Here is a 22,161-nt window from a genome sequence, read left to right as displayed (position 1 = left end):
CAATTGTATGAATGAATGTTGTTTACAATCTAATAATGAGTCCTATTTATAAGAAACCCATAAAACTTAGTTAAAAATGGAATTAAAGTCTAATAATACAAAAAATTACCATAAACTAGAGATCTTGCATAAATAAAAATTTTCTTAAACCTAGATAAAACGAGATTAAATTTTAAAGATTATAAACGATATCAAAGATATAGAGATTTTACTAAATTAAGAGATTTCGAGAATAATTACTTCAGCTTGAATTATGCAGCCACATAGTACATTTGAATGCAGTCGCATAGTGGAAAATTTTCACCCGACTGGCCTTGTTGCATACACCTATTCCTTCACATAGATGTTAATACTATGCGATCGCATAGTGTTCTCTTCTATCTTCGTAGTCCAATGCTCGAATCAAATTGATCCACTTCATTTTTTCTCATTTCTTCTTCCATGCCCAACATGAACTTGGTCTTCGGCTTGTTCAACCTAGTTAAAATGAAATCAAATTTTAAGATTTCTTAAACCTAGCTAAAACGAAATCAAATTTTAAAGATTATAAAAGATATAAAAAAAATATAGAGTTTTAACTAAATTAGAGATTTCGAGAAAAAATTGGAAAAATTGCTTCGGCTTGAATTATACGACAACATAGTACATTTGAATGCGATCACATAAAGGAAAATTTTCTCCCATCTGGCCTAGCTGCATACACCATTGCCTTCGCATAGATGTTAATTCTATGCGGTTGCATAATGTTCTCTTCTATCTTTGTAGTCCAATGCTCGAATCAAATTGATTCGCTTCGTTTCTTCTTCCACGCCCAAACATTAACTTGATCTTCTGCTTGTTAACGTCGCCCTCTTTGGACTCCATAACTTGAACAAGTGATTGTATGGCTTTATTAACATTAATTAATCTCGAGCTTGATCTTGGCCTCTTCTTGACATACTTCGAACTATTGTTAGGTTGTTGCCTTCCTTAGATCACTTCAATGTTTAGAAAATTTTAGCCTCCAACAATTCTCATTGAAGCGTTCGTACTTCACACTTACATAGGTGACCTTCTATTAAGAGTATTTTGTCGTACTCCACTTGACTTAATCAAGATATAAGAATCATTAAAGGAGTACCTTAACCTCTAATCATTCTATAGAAAGAACTTTAATATCATAGGAATGAGTTAGGAAATAATTTACTAAGTGCTTCATTTAATCCTCATAACTCATTTGTCCATTTGAACCAATCTCTTGGGATCTCTAGTCAACAAGGTAAGATTACTATTACATAGACTATTACGTAGTAAGCTTTAATTCTATTCCTTTCGATAGGCAACATATTTGATCACTAGATAAGCTTTTCGTAAGTGGATCCGCTATGCTCTCTTTTGATTTCACATAATATATAGAGATGATATAATTAAAGATTAGTTGCTTAATGGTATTGTATCTACAACATATATGTCTAGACTTACCATTATACATGCTGCTTTGAGCCCTTCCAATAGCCAATTTACTATCACAATGTATATTTATTGAAGGTATCGGCTTGGGTTATGAAGCAATTCTGCTTCTTCTCCAACAAAAGCGTAATTAAACACAACAAAATTTGGAATAGAACTTGATGGTATACAAACCACAACGAAAAATAAGAAATGAAGAAGAAAGAGATTCGAGGCAAGTGAAAAATCACTCTTTCCTTGAGACAATATTGTCCCACAATGATGCTCACGGATAATGACACTTGTCTCTCAAAATACAACAAATTTATCTTGTGGTATAAGCACTTAAAATTACAAGCAACGGCGAACTTTGAGCATATTGTTCCTTCTACAAGGAATTACGGCTTTGAATGATTATAAAGATGTTTTGCAAGAGTTTTGAAGTAATGCTTAATGCAAAAGTGATATGAGATGTTTTTTGGACGTCTAAAGGATCCTATTTATAGAGGTGAGAGGTTGTGGGTGAAGTGATGTGCACCAAACCTCGCAACTTTACGAAGGAAAGCATCACTTGCCGTCAATAGCTTGGGGCTCTTGCTCGAACATCAGTGTCAAAATTTTAATAGAAACTTTTTGCCCGCATTTCGCTAACCTGTCACTCGAGAGACAGCGGCGTCTCTCGAGTGATAGGCAAACGACGGAGTTAGGCCACGACGTGGCTGATATTCTGTGCACTTAATCCATTATCAAAACGATTTTTCAATGGTATATTCACTTCACCAATAAATTTATCTCCAAGTGTCCTTTTACAGTATAATTTGATTCCAAGATTTATACCTTCTTGTTGTACTGGTGATTCACTTATTGCGTATTCCATTGAAAAATTCCATCGAGTGTTCAATTCACCATCCGTGTCAACTGGGGTTTTCTTGGTGGTTTTGGATTCTGCTTTGATTGAAACTTTTGCATAAACTTCCATTTGTAGAAAATTCCTAACATCTGGAAGATTGTTGGGAGAAATAAGAGTATTCTTGAATTTCATGCACTCTATGCTACTTTGTAGCAATTGAATGGCTAAATGTTATGTTGGGAAAAGTAGACATGCATAAATTATACTCAAATAACATACATTTTATATGCATAAAATCGAACAGAATTTTGACTAACCAAAATCGAATACTTAAAGTCGAAACGAGAAATGCGTGAATATGAATTTGGTTGAGGCAAGACTTCGATTCTTTTTCCTTAAGATGATAATGCCCTACATGGGTACTAACGGTTTTCTGGCATTCGTCTTCCAAAATACAATGACCATATCTCGTAATAAGAGCATCCACATTGCATAGACTAACGAACCTACTTATGTTTTGAACCCTCTTTAAATGAAACTCGACTCCAAATAAATGCTCAAAGTATTTTGAAGTGAATATTACATTAACATGATAATGTAATGATAAAAGAGATGAATGAAATGAGACTTCCATACATGTGGTGTATATATATAGATGCTGAAAAGGTTTATCTCAAAAGACGTAGCCTATGAAAGAGACACAACTATTGAAATTAGTCTCTGTATTTGAAAAAATACATCTATTGAAAAATAATAATGCCAAAAGTCGCTATCTTTCATGTAAAAAGACACCTTTTCAGTCAAATAATTTTTAGAATATTCCATAATTTTTTATATGATTTTCCAATAATTCACGTATTTAAGTGACTTAATTTGACTTAATTTTCCATTCTCCAAATAACAATTTCCACTTAAATAATTAAGAATTGGTCAAAACAAATTTCATTTACAAATTTCCAACATGTTCTTTCAAGAATAATTAAAAAGATTTATTGATGGGAGCTAATAATTTGTGAATCTTACATGGAAGTTAGTAGATTGCTCACTATTTAGATGGCTCTGCAGGAGTAATTTTGACGATAAGAAACGGTAGAAATTGGAACTTATAATAATGGTTTGTTGCACTCTAAATGAATAATCAACTTGATTTATATATAATATATGGCTTCAAGTGAACCAACAAGGTAACAACAATGGAAGGGTCCAAGAAAGGAGTTTTGTAAATTTGCGTTGACTTAAAGTCCAGACTTCTATTTTTATGTTTTTGCTTATGCCTCTTGTAAATGAGTATCTTGAGGAAGTTATCTTAGAAATAACATTCTTTAAAAGGCATACCAAATGAACTCTTATACGACTTTGTCAAAGTCCTTGTAAATTGTTTTTCCAAGTCAATTACTTATACAAAATATTGAGTACATTTTTTATCATTCAGTAGGTATCAACATGAACTGCAGCTCATTGCTTAGAATTAAGAAACCAAGTTGACATTTTTCTTTCTACATGCAAATGGATCGTGGGATACATTCATTTTCCATAAGTATCTATCACTGTGCCCCTTGAGCCATGTTTTATTGATTAAAACTGAAAAAAAATGACCATTATTGTTTATTGAAGTTAATGGTACCTTCCATCTATATGTATATATATATAAACAATAAAAAACACCATGCCTTTCTGTAATTTTGAGATTCCGATAATAAAGAAAAGAAAAAATAATCTCCTAAACACCTATTTTCGTTAATGGATAAGCACCAGTGCTTATGTATATAAAAAATGACATTGTCCAAGAATAAAATAAATTGCATATAAGTTAAAGAAGCCTAGAAACTACAAAATTGCTCAACCTGAAACTTGATATATTTCTTAATTGTTTTTCCTAAGATGCTAAAAAAAAAAAATTAAAAAAAAATCTTGGCTGATCATCCCAACGGAAAAAAAAATTTACGGAAGAGGCAAACATTACACTCTTAATCTAATGATACAAAAAGAAGACCCTACTCTTCAATTTAATTCTGAAAATCTTCAGCTTTGGTATCAAGAATTTTTGGTCAGCTTTTTTGCAGTATATATCAAAATCTCCGTGCTGCAACTATATTTGTGCTGATGATAAGGTCATCTGATGCAACTGTGGCTTGAGCATATTCGGATATAAGGACTTATTAGTGATGTATCATATGTATAAGTCTGCTCGAGTGCTCGTGTTCAGTGATTCCCTAAGGCACCTGCATTCTGGAAAAGGGTTCGAGTAGATTGAAGTCTTTCTGGTCGACTTCTTAACTCTTGGTACAATTATACCCTTACGGTCACTTTCAGCTAGCATCAGTTCCATTTGATCCTTGAAATTATCCCAACTGTAAGCCATGAAACAGTATCATTTCATTATTTCATTACATTAAGATGCACTCTAGTGAAATTCGTGTGGCAATTCTGATCAAACACGTTTGGAAAAATAGTAGTACTTACTAAAAAGTAGGCTGCAAATAAAATTTCCCAAGGAGGTTCAAACATGTTCGGCAAAAATTACTAAAAACTAACTTTTAAGCTTAGCCCAACCAGCTCAGAGGACCACTTACGATGAACAAGCTGTTGTTTATATATGAAGGTTATGTACATTCCTTAGTTTCATGGACCACTGTGCGGGCAAGAAAATTGTGTTCATAGAAAAATATCCACACAGTTGACCTAGGTAGACATCTTCACATGTAAATTTACTCGTTTTCTAATTTTTCCAGAGAATATTTTAACCTCACAAAAAAAAAAAAAAAAAAAAATAAGATATTGAGATCACCTTGCACTTATGTTCTGCAATAGGACGACAAGCTTGCTTTTATCGGGTTTAATAGTCTTAGCATGTCCATTGAAGATGAACTTTCTGTGGCCCATCAGAAAATGTGGAAAGTTTCCCCCTTGAGTGGTTACAAATACTTCACTAAACAAGCACACCATGTAATCCAAAGCAGCTAACCTTGAAGAATAACCCTAAAAAGGGGAAATGAAGAGTTCAGCCACGCTTTGTTATGATGTCTAAATAGTACTTACAATTACAGTTCAGATACGACATCTATTATGGTTGGAACTCATTTAAACAAAAACACTAGGTGAATGTTTGGTGCATAGTGACATTATAGTTGACATGATATTAACTTCTTTCTTGCTCAATACTATGCAGTGCTTTATAATCCTCTCTACCAAACAACCCATAAGTGGATGTGGAGGCATAAATACTTAGAAACCATAATTTTGAAAAGCGATAAACATGTATTTGCATTTACTGAATCAGTTAAACTAACAACTCCAGAAGTAGTGATTTAATAGAGTTTCAAGACACTTCAGTTTGATAAACTAAAAATGCAGAGAATTTTACCTGGAATGCAGCAAGTTCATCTGCACTTGCAAGTGACTCTTTCGTCTGTAGAAGTGGAAACATTTTATACAGAGGCGCCAAATATCTCTCCTCCTTGTAAATTTTTCCGGAAGCCAAATAAATCGAAGTGTCATTGGAAAATCCCATACCCCTTAACATCATCCCAACCTATGCTGACGAAGAAAAATATACCAAAATAAGAAGAGTTACTGTCTGACAACGGATAATAATAAACAGGTATTAATTTTGCAGTAACAAAAAAAAATGGGTTTTCTTTCGTCCATTTTGAAAAATATTAACCACAATTTAAATAGATAATAGCAAAGATTTGCCTCAATTCTGGAGGAAATGAGATGTACGTCATAAACTTAACAAACAAAATTACAAAGGACTCCAACTTTTTATTTTCTTTTAGTTTTATCTTATAATTAACTTTCATTAAACAGTTCTTACATTGCACACCATCCTTCTGCATTTTTTATCTTTTAATGGAGGGGTGGGGCAAAAGATGCAGCAAAAATATCTTGCTTCAAAAAGTTAAGGTTAAAAAATAGAAGACCAGGCTTGAACTCAGTTCTAGCCTCTAGGTTAGCATCTGTATGTTTAGTTACAATTAGTGTTAAGATTTAGGGTCCATCTTAATAAAGTCAACCTTATTAAGTGGAAAATCCCAAGATCTTTATAAATTGGTATTTATTTCGGGTATTAAACCGATGTGGGATAACATATCCCTTAACATGCCCCTCAAGATGGTGGCTCATTTGAACATACCAATCTTGAAATCCACGAGGTGACTCTAATACCATGTTAAGATTTGGGATCCATCTTAATAAGGTCAACCTTATTAAGTGGAGAATCCCAAGATCTTTATAAATTGGTATTTATTTCGGTGTTAAACCGATGTGGGATAACATATCCCTTAACAATTTGCAATGAGTAGGGTCATAGCATAAATGATATGCTATAGATTATGTGGCTACATGCTTGATTCATCATTTTTACTTTAACAGCGATTTTAAGAGTTTTTGTCAATTAGTATACAAACTTCAAAATGGATAACTTATCTTTCCATTGTGGCACTCGTGTATTTTCATATCACAAAATTTTTTCACATTTAATTTTTTGGCGTGTACAGTATAGTTGATAGCTTCATCACACTTTTTGGAGCTTAAGACACCGGCAGATCAATAAGCATGTTTAAAAAGGGGTAAATGAGTACTAAGGCTTTTTTTTCTTTCATGAGGCAAGGCGTTTTGAGGCAGTAGCCTCGTCGTAAGCTGAAAAATGACAAAAAATTATCAAAGTCCAAAAAAATTCTCAAAATTCATAATAAAAGAATATTCTTAGATTACGTTTCTAGAATCCAGTGAATAAAAAAGATAAATCCCTGCTTCGAACTTTAATTATTGAGCCTATATTTATCCATAGTTCTTTCAGAGATTCTGCAGAATATCTCCACAGAAATTTCACAAGCAATAATCACCCAAATAAATTCATCACAACAACTGATGGCCCACAATTGGAGAACTTTTTCATTATCAAATCAGTTGGTATTTTTTAATTTAAAATGCACTTCCACTTATTCTCCCCCAGTCCATTTTTGCAGTTTTGCTCCACTGTCTCCTAGTCCATTATGTTTTGAATGTATACTGCTCATGAATGTTCTCACCACCTCTATCAAAGCAGTTTTTATTGATTAATCTGCAAAATAGTATAATGCAGCCTTTCCTGCACCTAATTATGATGACAACAGGTACACAAACACAAGGACTGCTCACCCCTCTTCTTCAGTAGGTAAGCAAGTAAGCTGGGGGTATGGCAAAGTTTTTGTGGATCATATCACATTACTTTCAGCTAGGTGCACTGACAAAATTCTACAAACACCTCATAATTCTCCATCTCCCCCAAACTCCTTGTTTGGTCTATTTGGGAAGAAAAAAGGGCATTAGCCTTGTATTTTACTCAAGCCAATGCTATCAAGTTTGATCCTCTTGGTTTCCGTTAAAGACCCGCGAAGGAATAAAGTCATTTCCAGGTGCAATAGTCCAGGTCCCTTCCATAGGTCTTTTGCATGAGTTAATCAGGTAGCTCCCCCTCATCTCCTTAATTGCATCTCTCGCACACTTTAGCTCTACGTCTTTGTTACCAGGTCCTGCTGTCTTTTATTTCAGACTATAGTAAAAAAGCAATAACAAAGAACTACTATGAATTCTATGTTTATATTGCCATAGAAAGGTTTCAACCATTGGTACTCTATGCATATAAAGAGGTGTATACTGTGCACCAATCCACACAGATTTAATTGACTCCTATAACAACACAACTAAGCCCTATTCCACATAAATTTGGGATGGCTACATGAATCCTTCCTCCTCATTCTGTTCTGTTAATCGCTAAATCTACCTAAAGATGTAAAGCTGATGAACTCCTGAACACCTTCCAATATAATATCAAAGGCTAACCACATAAACACAGAAAAATAAATTGCTTTAAGACTGTAACTAGCTCTAATTTCCTTCTAAAAGAAATATAGACTAAAAGAAATATAGAAGCCCACAAGAAGAAACTCAGAAACCTAGTGACAAAATTTAAAGTATAATTGATTTTCTTGAAAGAAGATGTGGTGAACTAACCTCCAGTGGGGTCATAGGGCACCTTCCATTGATACGATTAAGACCGGGAGCAATGACACGATTTTTCTGCTTAAATTTCTTCCCCCACCCTTTTTGACGTATCAAGTCCATTTCAAGTTTTTCGGCCTCTCCTCCATCATACACACAACACGAAAATGCCACCATGTCCTACAAATAAAATGTAGATACTTGAGTTATTGTGAAATTAAAAATCAACTCTGTGTTACACAATTTAAGTTCCTCGAAAATAAGTATTTTGGGGGGAAAAACATTGTACCTCCTCAAATCGAAGGTGAACTGAAACATAATTCCCACCAGAATTCAAGCTTCTTTCTGTCATTCGATTGATGAGATTTTTTGCAAGAGTCAATATAGGTGAAGAAAACCTTAAAGCTTTATAATTGGTTAGGCATCTTAAATATTGAATGTGAGATGGCATGCTCATAGCCAATCTATTTGCAAAAGGAGAGATGCGAATCACCCTGCCACCAAACAAAAGCACATGATTGAAATCTAGATTACGTATGATGAGCTAGATAATATTTTTCAATGACCATGATACGGAGAGTTTACAAAGTATGGGCTTCCTTAGTGGCAAATTACAGGATTTCACATTGATTGCTTTGGCAAAATAAGTACATGATGCTTTCCTCTTATGAACCTTCCCTAAATCAAAGTGGTCCAGGTTGTGTTTGTTAGGGGAATTTTATTTATTTATTTATTTATTTATTTTGACCCCATATATTTTACTCTCATGGTGTTTTCACCTACCAACTTAATCTGATAATGTTTGCTATTTGATAGTTTGAGGTACTGTTTTTCACTCTTTTTGGACATTCTTCCATTCATAACAGATGCCATGGATGCAGGCATTTAATGACAATGTAATGTCAATTTGTTATCTTATGTGTCATTGTGCTGTTGTCACCTGTAGCTCCCTATAATTCTTGTTTATTAAGAATATTTGGTGTGCAATGTAATTGTAATATTTGATTCCATTAGTTTGTCATACCAAATATAATAAGCCCTCGTTTGGCCCCTATTTTTTTCTCTCACTTATTTTCAATCACACAATTTTCAATAAAATAATATTACACGTAAATCAAAAACGTTTCATTCTTTTTCAACAGCACATTTTTCAAAAAACCACTATTCCAACCATTAAAATTTGGAAAGAATGCAGGCCAAACGGGGGCTAAAGACGGCTGCTGTGACCACTGATCCACATTTCGATTTTTTAATCAGTTGATATAACCAAAAAAAAATTTAAAAAAAATCCTTATTTTCAAAAACAATTCGAGATTATTTGATCTATTATGCATCTACTCGAAGATATAAGTGCAATCAAATATGGCATGCACATCCATATATCTTAATTTTTTTGGTCTACCACTCTCATCTAACTTGTTCTTGGATCACATCACTTTTTATGAACAAGACAAAAAAGTCTGTAATTTTTGGTACCTTTTCTCCTGCAAAACAGGATAAACATCATCCAAGTAGTATCGAGCAGGAGCCCAAGCTTGGACTCGAATGTTTGGAATGTTGGTGATGTTAAAATCATAGGTCTCCATCAATTCTTCTGGTAGATCACGAACTACTGTAACAAAACCTTTGAGAGAGGATATGAAATGATCCTCATCATAGATATCAGCAAATTCACTGTAAAGTACCAGATGGAGAGAGAGAGAGTTAATGAAATAGCACTTACAGAGTAAAAAATATTGTGCATCCCATATGGTGGGCATTGATAAAAGAATATGCTAAAAATGATGTCAGTCCCATGAGAATACAGAGCCATCATAATTGCCAAAATAATTAAAAGACAACATGTAGCGTAAAGATTGGATAAGAGAACAAATGAGGGTAAATTTTGGGGGGGGGGGGAATAAAAAATTGGCCTGGGTACTTGTATAATAGTCAGACACACAATCATGTAAATGAAAAGGCAATAATTGATAGCAAATTGTAAAATTTATTTTCTCGTGGGTTGATAAAGGATGCTAATTTGGAACTTGCCTTGGATCCTTCCAAACGCTATGAAGATCAAAGTGAGGGATGACAAGAGTGGCATTCAACAATCCAGCCAAAGCTACTGCATTGCAGATCTACAGACAGGATGATAATGATTAAACAAAAACTTTGATTACGCATATAAAATTAAAATAACAAGTTCGGAGATCTATTTAATAGGCAACAGAAAGAGGATGTAATAAGAAAAACCCACAGGGTAACTAAAGCAACACAAGTAACAACATTTTCCAGCCCTTTCATCTTTCAAGCAGTCAAACAAAACATGAATATGAATTTCAGGGGAAAAATGTATGAAAGGAACTTTTAAGTGCTTGACTTATGTGAGAAAAAACAGGGTTATCAAAAGTTTGACAAAGGGTAGCAGAAACTCTTTTTCCTACATCATTTCAAAGTTGACCTTCTAGACCAATCGTGTTTTCATTAATTATCCAAACCCACATTAGCTATTCTCGTGTAATTCGAAGAAATCCCTCAGGTTTCTGAAACTTTATACTTTTTATGTGATCCTTAATGTCCATCTTAATTATCTATATCCCCTGTTTCTTTTTAATAATTGATGACTAAAAATTGGAGAAACTATTTAATGTCATATCTCACATAATCATGATGATTTATTTTATGATTCCACTGCCTACAATCATTTAACCACCACCAGCTTATACAGATCTTCATGGCATAAATTTCTTGCTAGAATCTAGTAATAATTGACCTAGTTTAAGAGTTTAAATTGACAACATGTGTTTTATTTCCTTGAACTTCAATTTTGTTATATTCCTCCCACAATAGCAGATGAATACCAAGAGATTGGATCACACACTGAAGGTTTGAAGAGCTACTTAAAATAGGCATTTATAGTGAAAGTAAAGCAGAAGAATCAGTGTGAGATCAACTTGCTTGGTGGCTTGAATCAAAATCACCTACCGATGAACGCTGCTGGTTCAGGCCACCATTAGCATCAACAATCAAGTAACTACGAAGCCCAGGTGATGCTGAAACAGTAATCAATTTATTAATAGGCATAGAGTTGAAGATAAATTAGAGGGATGCAATGAAATGATGGAAATATAGTGTACTTCAACATCCCTGAAAACATAAGGGGCAGAAAATGACAAAAATAAATCCGTATACCAGGCTGCCAGCCAGCAGTAGCATTCGGACAGGCTCTTTGCTCTTTCAGCCTTCTCCTATATCTCCAGAGAGAACTCAACTACAAGTCACAACAAGGTCAGCTCAGCTAGTTACAAAGAAATAATATAAATCATACAGCAACCAAATTCAATGTGTATTTTAAGAATATTTCCTCCAAGAAATAGCATATGGTTGTAATGAAACTGAACCTGAATCTGTATGTTATCAGGTAAGATGAGAACACGTTCCTCAGATACAGGGTCAAGAAGTGCCATTTAATTAATATCTAAAATGACAGGAGTAAAGGTTCCCATCAATGCATCACGTTCCAACATGACCAAATATTATTGAGTATCACAAGGACGAAGATAGAAAATTAAATAGCGTTTAACTCGTCTGTCATTCTATGGTGTTTCTACTCTTTTCTCCTTCTCTTTTCTCTTTTTAGTTCATGAACAGTTCCAACCACAAAATAACCGTGCAAATATTAAAGAACACTGATGTTCATATTCAATTAACATGTCCTAAAAGCGATAATACATTATGCTCCTCAAAAAGCAATATAATGTACACATTCCTCACTTCTCCATATCTGTAATTTATTATGAATTCTGAAGACCATAAAAAGAATGAACTTTGACACTCAATAGGTAAATACATGGTAATTGAATCATATGCCAAAATCATAAAGATCACAGAGTAGGAAGTGGAAATTTTTGAAAAAGAAAAGAAACAATAAGTTGATGAAATATGTTAATTTAGCATTCTCTACTCTGGAGTTGCTTTCCAAAGTATGTTGAGAAACCAAAAAGACAATTATAGTTAAATCACTAGCATTTTTAAGAAAGGAAAAGTCTACTTTTACATAATTTTTGTAAATAGGGTCTCACCCCATATGAAGGGTGTGGGCACGCCTATGTACAAAATTAAGTACCCCTTGCATTGCCCAGCTATAAGAAAACCAATACTTAACCATTTAATCCTACAAATGGCGAATTCAGAATTTTAAGCAATGAAAGAAAACTAAACAAATGGGCAACTAGGAAAAATGGAATTCAATGGTACAAGAAAATTTACCAATTTCATAGAGAATATATAAATTCGGCTTTAAATAATCAAATATCAAGAATGAACAAAAAAAGAAAAAGCAACCACAATACACGTTCATAAATAAAAGAAAAATTACTATTATTTTATCATTTAGACGTATAATGCACAATAATTCTTATCACAAGTGGACAAATATAGTTAGATCGCATTTACAGTGGCTTTAAAAAATAATTTCTTGATTTTATCTGTTTCTTCTCTTAACAACTACAACAGACATAATGCAACAAGAAAAAAGAGAAGGAAAAAAAACTTCAAGCATACCTCAATGACAGAAGTATTATCAGACTGAATTTCAGGCCAGAGTTTTTGGAAAAGCTCATGGCTTCGGTAGAGTGATCCGGGTTCCGGTGGAGGAGGAGGGTGCAGGATAGTTAACAAGGGTCCGGCGCATGTGACTAGACCAATAATGTAGAGAATTGCCAAGATAAGAAGGTATCTTCGGTGGAATATTCTGGAGAAAAAGATGTAAGAGGCTCCACGGCGGCGGTGCTTGAAGGAAAGGTTAAGCTTCCGGCGCAAACTGGGGGCCGTGGTGGTGGGGTCTGTAGTATTATTATACTTTTCGCCATTAGCTGGGTTCAAGGCCATGCAAGAAATAAGTGTGTGTGTGTGTGTGTGTGAGAGAGAGAGAGAGAGAGATAGAGAGCGAGAGAGAGAGAGAGAGAGATGGGATCTTGATTGATGTAATGGGCTGCGATATTTTTGAAGGCAAATAGTAATGGAGACACTGAACTATGTGTGTGAGAGAGAAAGTTAAGAGAGTAATGGAGACGGTGAGCTCTGTGTGTGTGAGAGAGAGAGAGAATTCTGTCTTTATGCGTGTGAGAGAGAGAGAGTTGGAGAGTGGTCACCTGTATGGCTTTGGAGGCAACAATGTGGGAAATTGGAAAAATGAAAATTTCTTTAATTTTTGTTGTTTAATTAAGAAAATATCTAATGATTAGGGTTTTTGGAGGGAAATGTAATTCGGCATTAACCGTTGAAGATCATTTTATGTCCCCACGCATTAGCAAAAGGAAACTCACAGTATGATTTCAATATATCTTCCACCTCGTGGTAGAATAATGACATGATAAGCGACAAGACTTGAGTTACGAGTTCAAATTCGATGGAAGACTATAAATATTTTACACGATTCTTTTACTTCTTGATTTTTTCTTTACTCGTATCTCCTCTATCAACTAAGCGCTCATTTAGAGACGTTAGCTACCATCCAGGCTCCTTTTCTCTTGATGATGAAGCTTATCTTTCATCGTCTTATTGATCGATCTTGATCTTGTTATTTTGGGGTCACAAGTAGTACTAATACTCTTGAAAGTGTGGGAAGGTCGAACAAGTCAACAAGCAGAAATAGAAAAAGTTGCAAATGATTATGTCAGCACATGGGTTGTAATAAGAGTGGGATAACCATACATGAGTCTTTTTAGGGAAGGTTTCACATCTTTTCTGGCAATACCTCACAGTAGGGCACTCTTATTTGATATTTTTTTAATCACGTGAATCTCACGTATACATAGGTGCATGTCAATTAAAATGTGGAATATTTTCTGAAAAAGTGGCAATAGCCATCTTTTTACGAAAGAATCAAGACCGGAATGTCTTTCCATTCTCACTTTCTGCCGGTATCTCCGGTGGGATTATTTTTTTAATTATTATTTATCATCTTTTTCTCCTTTCTGTATAGAGTAATGATTGTTAAATTGGGACCCGCTTAAGTTGTAATGACAGTTGTGACCACAGTTGTGACCCACCGTGACTTCCTTTACATTTGTTGCCTTTTTCCTGCTACGTATTTTGATATACAGTATTGAACAATATAAACAACGTTAAAATCAGCAAAAAGAACTAAACTGCCCTAGTTTGGATGTGTTAATAAGATGAATAAATAGGTTAAGTATAACACACTTCGATTTTTTTTCATTATTGTCGAGTATTGTCTCGTCTACCCCACAACTTAGACAAGACCATGAGGATTCTTGAATTGCACTGGGTCACAGGCAGATTTAAAACTTCAATTCAAATCTAATGCACTTGTACTAGATCTCAGTGCCTACCGACATATTGTAGTAAACTTGGTGATCATGTGGACCTTGAGTTCAGTATATCAGCTTTAATGGCAGTAATCAGGCCATAATTGACGAGGCTGACTACCATCCGCAGAAAATGATATTACTATTTAGGCATGTTTGGAGAAGTTTCTACTCAAAACATTTTGTAGTTGAGTTTCTTGAAAGGCTACAACAGATCAACTTTCTGTAAAAGCTCATCTAATCACACAAAACACTTTCAGAAATTATCGAAGTAATCTTAAAAGCAACTTTTGACTTTTCAAAAATCGTACCGAACAAGTTAGAAGACCATGTTCATTCTGGGAGAGCCCATCGTACCCTAGCCTGTTTTACACCTCTCTTTCGACTGAGTCTTGCACACAGTGCACTTGGACAGTGGGATAAACGGGTCTAACTTAGAATCAGAAACGAGCCGTGTTTTTAAAGATACTGCACGTTTAATGATGGCTACTCCACTTCAAAAAAGCACTACTCGTCGTGTCATTTTCCGAGTCTAACTAGACGCCAACTGCAATGTTCATAATATCATTTTCAAATAGCATATACACCACAATCGATGAAGACAAAACTTCCAACCTTTTCAATGGAGAAGACAAGAAGGACCATCGAAAACAATGGGCATTTTCCAAGTTTCCAAGCTTTCCGATGGACAAAAGACCCACATGACCTGATAAAAATGCAAATTCCAGCTGGCAGCATAAGTCGGCATGTAGTTCTGGTCTGCTGCTAATTGAATAATATATAGAGGCTTCGCCATTCTCGACATGGAAGAAACATACTGCATAATTTTTCAGATAATCTTTTCTCTGTCAAACCAAAGTTCATTCGTTACAACTACAGTTTCTTAGGTGTGGAGTAGGTAGGGAATTGAACTACCCAACTACTAATTGAGAAAAAACAGACGACGTTCAGTGAGCACCAACCGGAATCAAGCACAATTCTGAGGCGTGTTTAAGAAAGACATTTCCTGAAAAACACATGAAACAGTTAGTTCAATTCACGAGTTGAGGAGTTGCAAATCTAATAACCAAAGTAAACTTGGTTCCCGGCATCAGAAGCATGAATCGAATTCTGCATCTTATTCTTAAAAATTTCAGACTCTAGCAATTATGAGAAGAGACACTGAACTATGTGTGTGAGAGAGAAAGTTAAGAGAGTAATGGAGACGGTGAGCTCTGTGTGTGTGAGAGAGAGAGAGAATTCTGTCTTTATGCGTGTGAGAGAGAGAGAGTTGGAGAGTGGTCACCTGTATGGCTTTGGAGGCAACAATGTGGGAAATTGGAAAAATGAAAATTTCTTTAATTTTTGTTGTTTAATTAAGAAAATATCTAATGATTAGGGTTTTTGGAGGGAAATGTAATTCGGCATTAACCGTTGAAGATCATTTTATGTCCCCACGCATTAGCAAAAGGAAACTCACAGTATGATTTCAATATATCTTCCACCTCGTGGTAGAATAATGACATGATAAGTGACAAGACTTGAGTTACGAGTTCAAATTCGATGGAAGACTATAAATATTTTACACGATTCTTTTATTTCTTGATTTTTTCTTTACTCGTATCTCCTTTATCAACTAAGCGCTCATTTAGAGACGTTAACTACTATCCAGGCTCCTTTCCTCTTGACGATGAAGCTTACTTTCCATAGTCTTATTGATCGATCTTGATCTTGTTATTTTGAGGTCACAAGTAGTACTAATACTCTTGAAAATGTGGGAAGGGCGAACAAGTCAACAAGCAGAAATAGAAAAAGTTGCAAATGATTATGTCAGCACATGGGTTGTAATAAGAGTGGAATAACCATACATGAGTCTTTTTAGAGAAGGTTTCCCATCTTTTCTGACAATACCTCACAATAGGAACACTTTTATTTGATATTTTTTTAGTCACGTGAATCTCACGATATGGGCGCATGTCAGTTAAAATGTTGAATATTTTCTGACAAAGTGGCAATAGCCATCTTTTTACGAAAAAATCAAGACCGGAATGTCTTTCCATTCTCACTTTCTGCCGGAATCTCCGGTGGGATTATTTTTTTAATTATTATTTATCATCTTTTTCTCCTTTCTGTATAGAGTAATGATTGTTAAATTGGGACCCGCTTAAGTTGTAATGACAGTTGTGACCCACCGTGACTTCCTTTACATTTGTTGCCTTTTTCCTGCTATGTATTTTGATATACAGTATTGAACAATATAAACAACGTTAAAATCAGCAAAAAGAACTAAACTGCCCTAGTTTGGATGTGCATTTTAGAAATTCTTCAACGATTAAGACATGTTTAGTAAGATGAATAAATAGGTTAAGTATAACACACTTCGATTTTTTTTCATTATTGTCGAGTATTGTCTCGTCTACCCCACAACTTAGACAAGACCATGAGGATTCTTGAATTGCACTGGGTCACAGGCAGATTTAAAACTTCAATTCAAATCTAATGCACTTGTACTAGATCTCAGTGCCTACCGACATATTGTAGTAAACTTGGTGATCATGTGGACCTTGAGTTCAGTATATCAGCTTTAATGGCAGTAATCAGGCCATAATTGACGAGGCTGACTACCATCCGCAGAAAATGATATTACTATTTAGGCATGTTTGGAGAAGTTTCTACTCAAAACATTTTGTAGTTGAGTTTCTTGAAAGGCTACAACAGATCAACTTTCTGTAAAAGCTCATCTAATCACACAAAACACTTTCAGAAATTATCGAAGTAATCTTAAAAGCAACTTTTGACTTTTCAAAAATCGTACCGAACAAGTTAGAAGACCATGTTCATTCTGGGAGAGCCCATCGTACCCTAGCCTGTTTTACACCTCTCTTTCGACTGAGTCTTGCACACAGTGCACTTGGACAGTGGGATAAACGGGTCTAACTTAGAATCAGAAACGAGCCGTGTTTTTAAAGATACTGCACGTTTAATGATGGCTACTCCACTTCAAAAAAGCACTACTCGTCGTGTCATTTTCCGAGTCTAACTAGACGCCAACTTCAATGTTCATAATATCATTTTCAAATAGCATATACACCACAATCGATGAAGACAAAACTTCCAACCTTTTCAATGGAGAAGACAAGAAGGACCATCGAAAACAATGGGCATTTTCCAAGTTTCCAAGCTTTCCGATGGACAAAAGACCCACATGACCTGATAAAAATGCAAATTCCAGCTGGCAGCATAAGTCGGCATGTAGTTCTGGTCTGCTGCTAATTGAATAATATATAGAGGCTTCGCCATTCTCGACATGGAAGAAACATACTGCATAATTTTTCAGATAATCTTTTCTCTGTCAAACCAAAGTTCATTCGTTACAACTACAGTTTCTTAGGTGTGGAGTAGGCAGGGAATTGAACTACCCAACTACTAATTGAGAAAAAACAGACGACGTTCAGTGAGCACCAACCGGAATCAAGCACAATTCTGAGGCGTGTTTAAGAAAGACATTTCCTGAAAAACACATGAAACAGTTAGTTCAATTCACGAGTTGAGGAGTTGCAAATCTAATAACCAAAGTAAACTTGGTTCCCGGCATCAGAAGCATGAATCGAATTCTGCATCTTATTCTTAAAAATTTCAGACTCTAGCAATTATGAGAAGTGAGTATGCCTTCTTCACAAAACAAGGGAACAAAAATAGTTGAACACGAAGTGTATCATTACTCTATTATTAATTGACTGCACCCACCTTTAACGGATTCAGCGACAATCTTTAAGGCCACCAGTTTTTTGATGTGCCAAGTATAATCTCAAAATGCATTTTTCAACAATGCCGACCTCTTACACAGTTCTATCAGTCCTTTAATATGCCTTTATACTACTGCTTCCAAGTACTTCTTGAGTTCTTATATCAGGGCTTCCATCAGCTATTCACTTTCTTTTAACAAGTACTCTTCAGTTTTCCTATAATCTTTTTTTCTTGGAGTCACTTCTTCTTTTGCAATGTTAACTGTAGTATTGCTCATCGTGTATTGGAGTCGACAAGCCATTGTGAAACAGACATCTTGCAGTACTAAATATGACCCAGAATGTTGAGAATTAGAAATTATAATTCCATACCATCGAGAGAAATCAACTTGCAAAAAGAAAAATAAACACTCAAAAACACGCAAGATTTATAGAGATTTGTCTTAATTTGATATTGCGTCGTCTTCCACCTCTGTGGTAATTCTCTACAAGAAAAGAAGTTTATAAGAGAATTTCACACACCCTATCTTTTCTATCATCTCTTTTATGTGATCGTGATACAAAAACCTAATAAGAGCTCTCCAATTATAATATAAATCAGGGTAAGATCGAAATTTACAAAGAATACAAATTTCTAGACCAAACTTACGAGGATATAAATACCTAAATTGTCTTTTGTGAAATTTTAATCCCCTGATCTACCCCCCCCCCCCCCGGGGGGGGGGGGGGCGGCCCTAATATAAATTAGGGTAAAATCAAAATTTACAAAGAATACAAATTTCTAGACCAAACTTACGAGGATATAAATACCTAAATTGTCTTTTGTGAAATTTTGATCCCCCGATCTACCCCCACCCCCCGGGAGGGGGCTTCCTGTGCCCCTTCCAAATCGTCGTGACCTCATTTTGGAGGTCAATCCGTGTACCGGATATTAGTGACAATCAATAAAGAGTGAAAGAAATAAATAAATTTGCCTTTCGGGGCATAGTCCAGTGGTGCAAAGGATATGAGTGAGGTTATCTCACGTCTTACTGGCAGTCGCAGTGTGAGGATTCGATTCTTGAGATATAGAATTGGACTTCTTGTAAGCACAGTGTACAGACAGTTCTTGTTCTCTGACCTGTTGGGACACATCCCACGATTTATCTCCCTCACGAATCTCTAGGAGCGGGACGGTGAGGACTTTCAAGATTGGGGTTCAACATTTTTAATAAACGAATTTGTACAACTTTTATGACAAGACAGATGTAAAACTTGAAACGCGTTTACCAAAATTTAACAGTTGGCTCGTGTAGCCTCCAATAGGTTCCACTTCCTCATCTCCAATAAAAGAATTTGTACAAGCTTCACTCTACTTTCCTAGTCAATTATCCTAAACTACGAGCGAGAAGTCATGAAAACAAAAAAGGTTCCAATTTTTTTATGCTAATTACTTGAACTTCCAATTGCCAAAGAGTAAATTTAAATATTACCCTATTGTAATACATTGCCCATTATAGCCTATTCATTCTTTAAATTTTATTTTCCCTCAAATTCATTAACTACACATTTATCTAATAAAATAAATTTGTACATAAATTTAAAATTTTTCTTTATATTTGAACCATATATTCTCCAAAAAATCACATTTTACAAAAATTATTCTCAAAAGTTAGGATTCAAACAAGGGTAAGAGTGCATAAATAATACGTCCAAGTAACATGGACGCGCTTAGGGATGGAAAAAAATTCTGCCAAACACGTAGTAGAGTGATGTGAGAAATACGATATGTCACAGGTAGAATAAGAAGTAACTCTACTAAATGTGAAAAGAAGAATTTTACGGGCAATCAAGATCCGTTCTAGGATGTAATTTGTGATACTATTTCTCTTGATGTTTGCATTATATGAATTTTTTTCTCTTTAAGTTATGATAACAAAATTTTGAAAATCAATTGAGCATTGAATTTTTATATTCTTAATAGAAAATAGTTGTTTAAAAAATAATAAATATTCTTATAAGCAAAAATGTGAAGTTAAAAACTTATAGAATTAGTAAATAATATGCTTCATTTCCTATTTTCACAAAAAATTCTCTCTTTCTTACGGGCCCATCTAAGTGATGTGCGTGGTACAAAGGCCTATCCAAAAAGCACATGGCGGAGTTACCTCATTGGTGAGTCTTGGCCGGGTTATCAACAGATTGCCTCAAGCGAAACTTGGTTTTCTCTTGCCATACCAGGTATTGTACAAGACAGAGCTGACTCTTTCACATTTCAATTGTTCTAGGGTATATCAAGGATCAGTCTTCGGTTCATATTTCGTCGACCAATCCTTCCAACTAGCCATCGCTTAGAATGTATTGTTAAAAGATCATCAATTCCTAATGAAATGGATGTCGCAATAGCTTGGCCGCATGTGAATTCTTTCAAGGCAACGGACGGCCTGATTCGACATTGTTGTTTACTCTGATCCGTATCATGACTAAAGAGAAAACTAACATAAACACATAATGAAATTCATCAGATAAATAATATACATTACACAACAATAAAATAAAGAACATTTTCATAATTCATCAATTTCATTTTTGACTTAAAAATAACTAGGTTCTCATATGTAATTTTGTTTATATATACACTTATGAGAACATTTTGTTAAAATTAATTGGCTTTGAGTTTTTACTTTCAAATTTGGAGAGCTAGATAATGTTACCTCTTTCGCTTCAGTGGAAACATGCACCTCCACCAATTCCCTAAGGGTTCATTTTGATTGCAAAAATCAACAAAGCAAACAAATTACATGTAAGTTGAAAAAGAAAAAACTACAAAAACTATAGGAATTCGATTTCCACTCAATTAGCCAAAAACATACTTTAAGTGTTTGTATTTTGAAATTTGAACTCCATTTCCAATTTCGTATCAAATAGCCAAAGAGAAAACGAATTCCTCCGATGTGATATTCTCCATGGAATTTAATTCTATCAAATGGAACCTTAATTCTTTTCTGAACCAAGCTGGTGTGCCAAGGAGGATTTGATACCCTCCTTGTCAGAACACTGACATTGGGGAGGGGAAGCATTTTTTTTTTCATTTTTTATTTCACGTGGATCCCACGCGCACGTGAGTATACGTCATCCAGGTAAGCAAACATTTTCTGGCACACCAACTTAATTCTTTTCATAAGAATTAGTGCCCCTGCCAACCTCCTATGCCACCGTATCCTCCATCGAACATCCCACCACCACCACCACCACATGGACCACCTTGTACTCTACCCAAATTATAATTTTTTGCCAAAAATCGTAACATTATTTTAGTATTTACTTTGTGTCTTGTGATTTATTATTTGGTCTTAAATATTCTAAGATAATCTAAAAAAAAAAAAAACACTTTAAGATGGATCTTGGGTTGTGAATGTGAGCCAAGCTGTCTGCTCTTATTATTATTTTTTTTTTTTACTACATACCTGTTAAGAGGAGGTTTAAAATATTAGACAATATAAACAACAAAAATATGCAAAAACTAAAGATCGAAAAAGACAGTAAAAGGAAATCTCATTAAAAAGTGCCCTAACACAGTAAAATCCAAAAATCTCCCAAAAATATAAGTGCTTTTGTCTCTAGGAAACCCACTGCCAGAATTGATCAGAACCAAGGCATTGTAGTAAGGATGTGTTGGCATTCAGACCGTAATCACGCAAGGTCACTGTAAAAATCACATTCTTCACTCAAAATCGAAAGTTCACACAAAAACACAACACTTTACTCGAGTTGAAATCACCCAAGATTACAATATTTGAGAGAGTAAACCAAAAATCAAAAGAGAGTTTTGATTTTCATAGAGAAGGCAATGAAGAACACAAATGGCCAGAGAAGAAAA

At 34.8% G+C, this 22,161-nt stretch overlaps 3 protein-coding genes across 4 annotated transcripts; all 3 read right to left on the bottom strand.

The window, feature by feature from the left end:
• Positions 1 to 4,043: 4,043 nt before the first annotated feature.
• On the bottom strand, positions 4,044 to 13,420 carry LOC111409093 (O-fucosyltransferase 10-like). Its single transcript, XM_023039012.1, has 10 exons — positions 12,809 to 13,420; positions 11,438 to 11,516; positions 11,231 to 11,298; positions 10,295 to 10,383; positions 9,740 to 9,937; positions 8,553 to 8,757; positions 8,276 to 8,443; positions 5,643 to 5,810; positions 5,067 to 5,257; positions 4,044 to 4,629 (listed from the first exon to the last, which is right to left on the bottom strand). Exons 1-10 carry the CDS (start codon positions 13,133 to 13,135, stop codon positions 4,449 to 4,451), a joined length of 1,674 nt encoding a protein of 557 aa, XP_022894780.1. The 5' UTR covers positions 13,136 to 13,420; the 3' UTR covers positions 4,044 to 4,448.
• Positions 13,421 to 14,487: 1,067 nt separating this feature from the next.
• LOC111409641 lies at positions 14,488 to 15,721 on the bottom strand. Of its 2 annotated transcripts, XM_023039668.1 has the most exons (3): positions 15,540 to 15,721; positions 15,193 to 15,422; positions 14,488 to 15,124 (listed from the first exon to the last, which is right to left on the bottom strand). In XM_023039668.1, exons 1-3 carry the CDS (start codon positions 15,594 to 15,596, stop codon positions 15,097 to 15,099), a joined length of 315 nt encoding a protein of 104 aa, XP_022895436.1. In that variant the 5' UTR covers positions 15,597 to 15,721; the 3' UTR covers positions 14,488 to 15,096. The 2 variants fall into 2 exon arrangements, with proteins under 2 accessions (XP_022895436.1, XP_022895435.1); XM_023039667.1 differs by having other exon boundaries at positions 14,488 to 15,422.
• Positions 15,722 to 16,984: 1,263 nt separating this feature from the next.
• LOC111409091 lies at positions 16,985 to 18,883 on the bottom strand. The gene is made up of 2 exons (XM_023039011.1): positions 18,023 to 18,883; positions 16,985 to 17,905 (listed from the first exon to the last, which is right to left on the bottom strand). The coding sequence occupies exons 1-2, from the start codon at positions 18,077 to 18,079 to the stop codon at positions 17,597 to 17,599; spliced, it is 366 nt and encodes a 121-aa protein (XP_022894779.1). The 5' UTR covers positions 18,080 to 18,883; the 3' UTR covers positions 16,985 to 17,596.
• Positions 18,884 to 22,161: the final 3,278 nt, after the last annotated feature.

The sequence above is a fragment of the Olea europaea genome, chromosome 14 (genome assembly GCF_002742605.1).
Source record: "Olea europaea var. sylvestris chromosome 14, O_europaea_v1, whole genome shotgun sequence".
Taxonomy (NCBI): domain Eukaryota; kingdom Viridiplantae; phylum Streptophyta; class Magnoliopsida; order Lamiales; family Oleaceae; genus Olea; species Olea europaea.
This window is presented reverse-complemented; position numbering and strand designations above follow the sequence as displayed.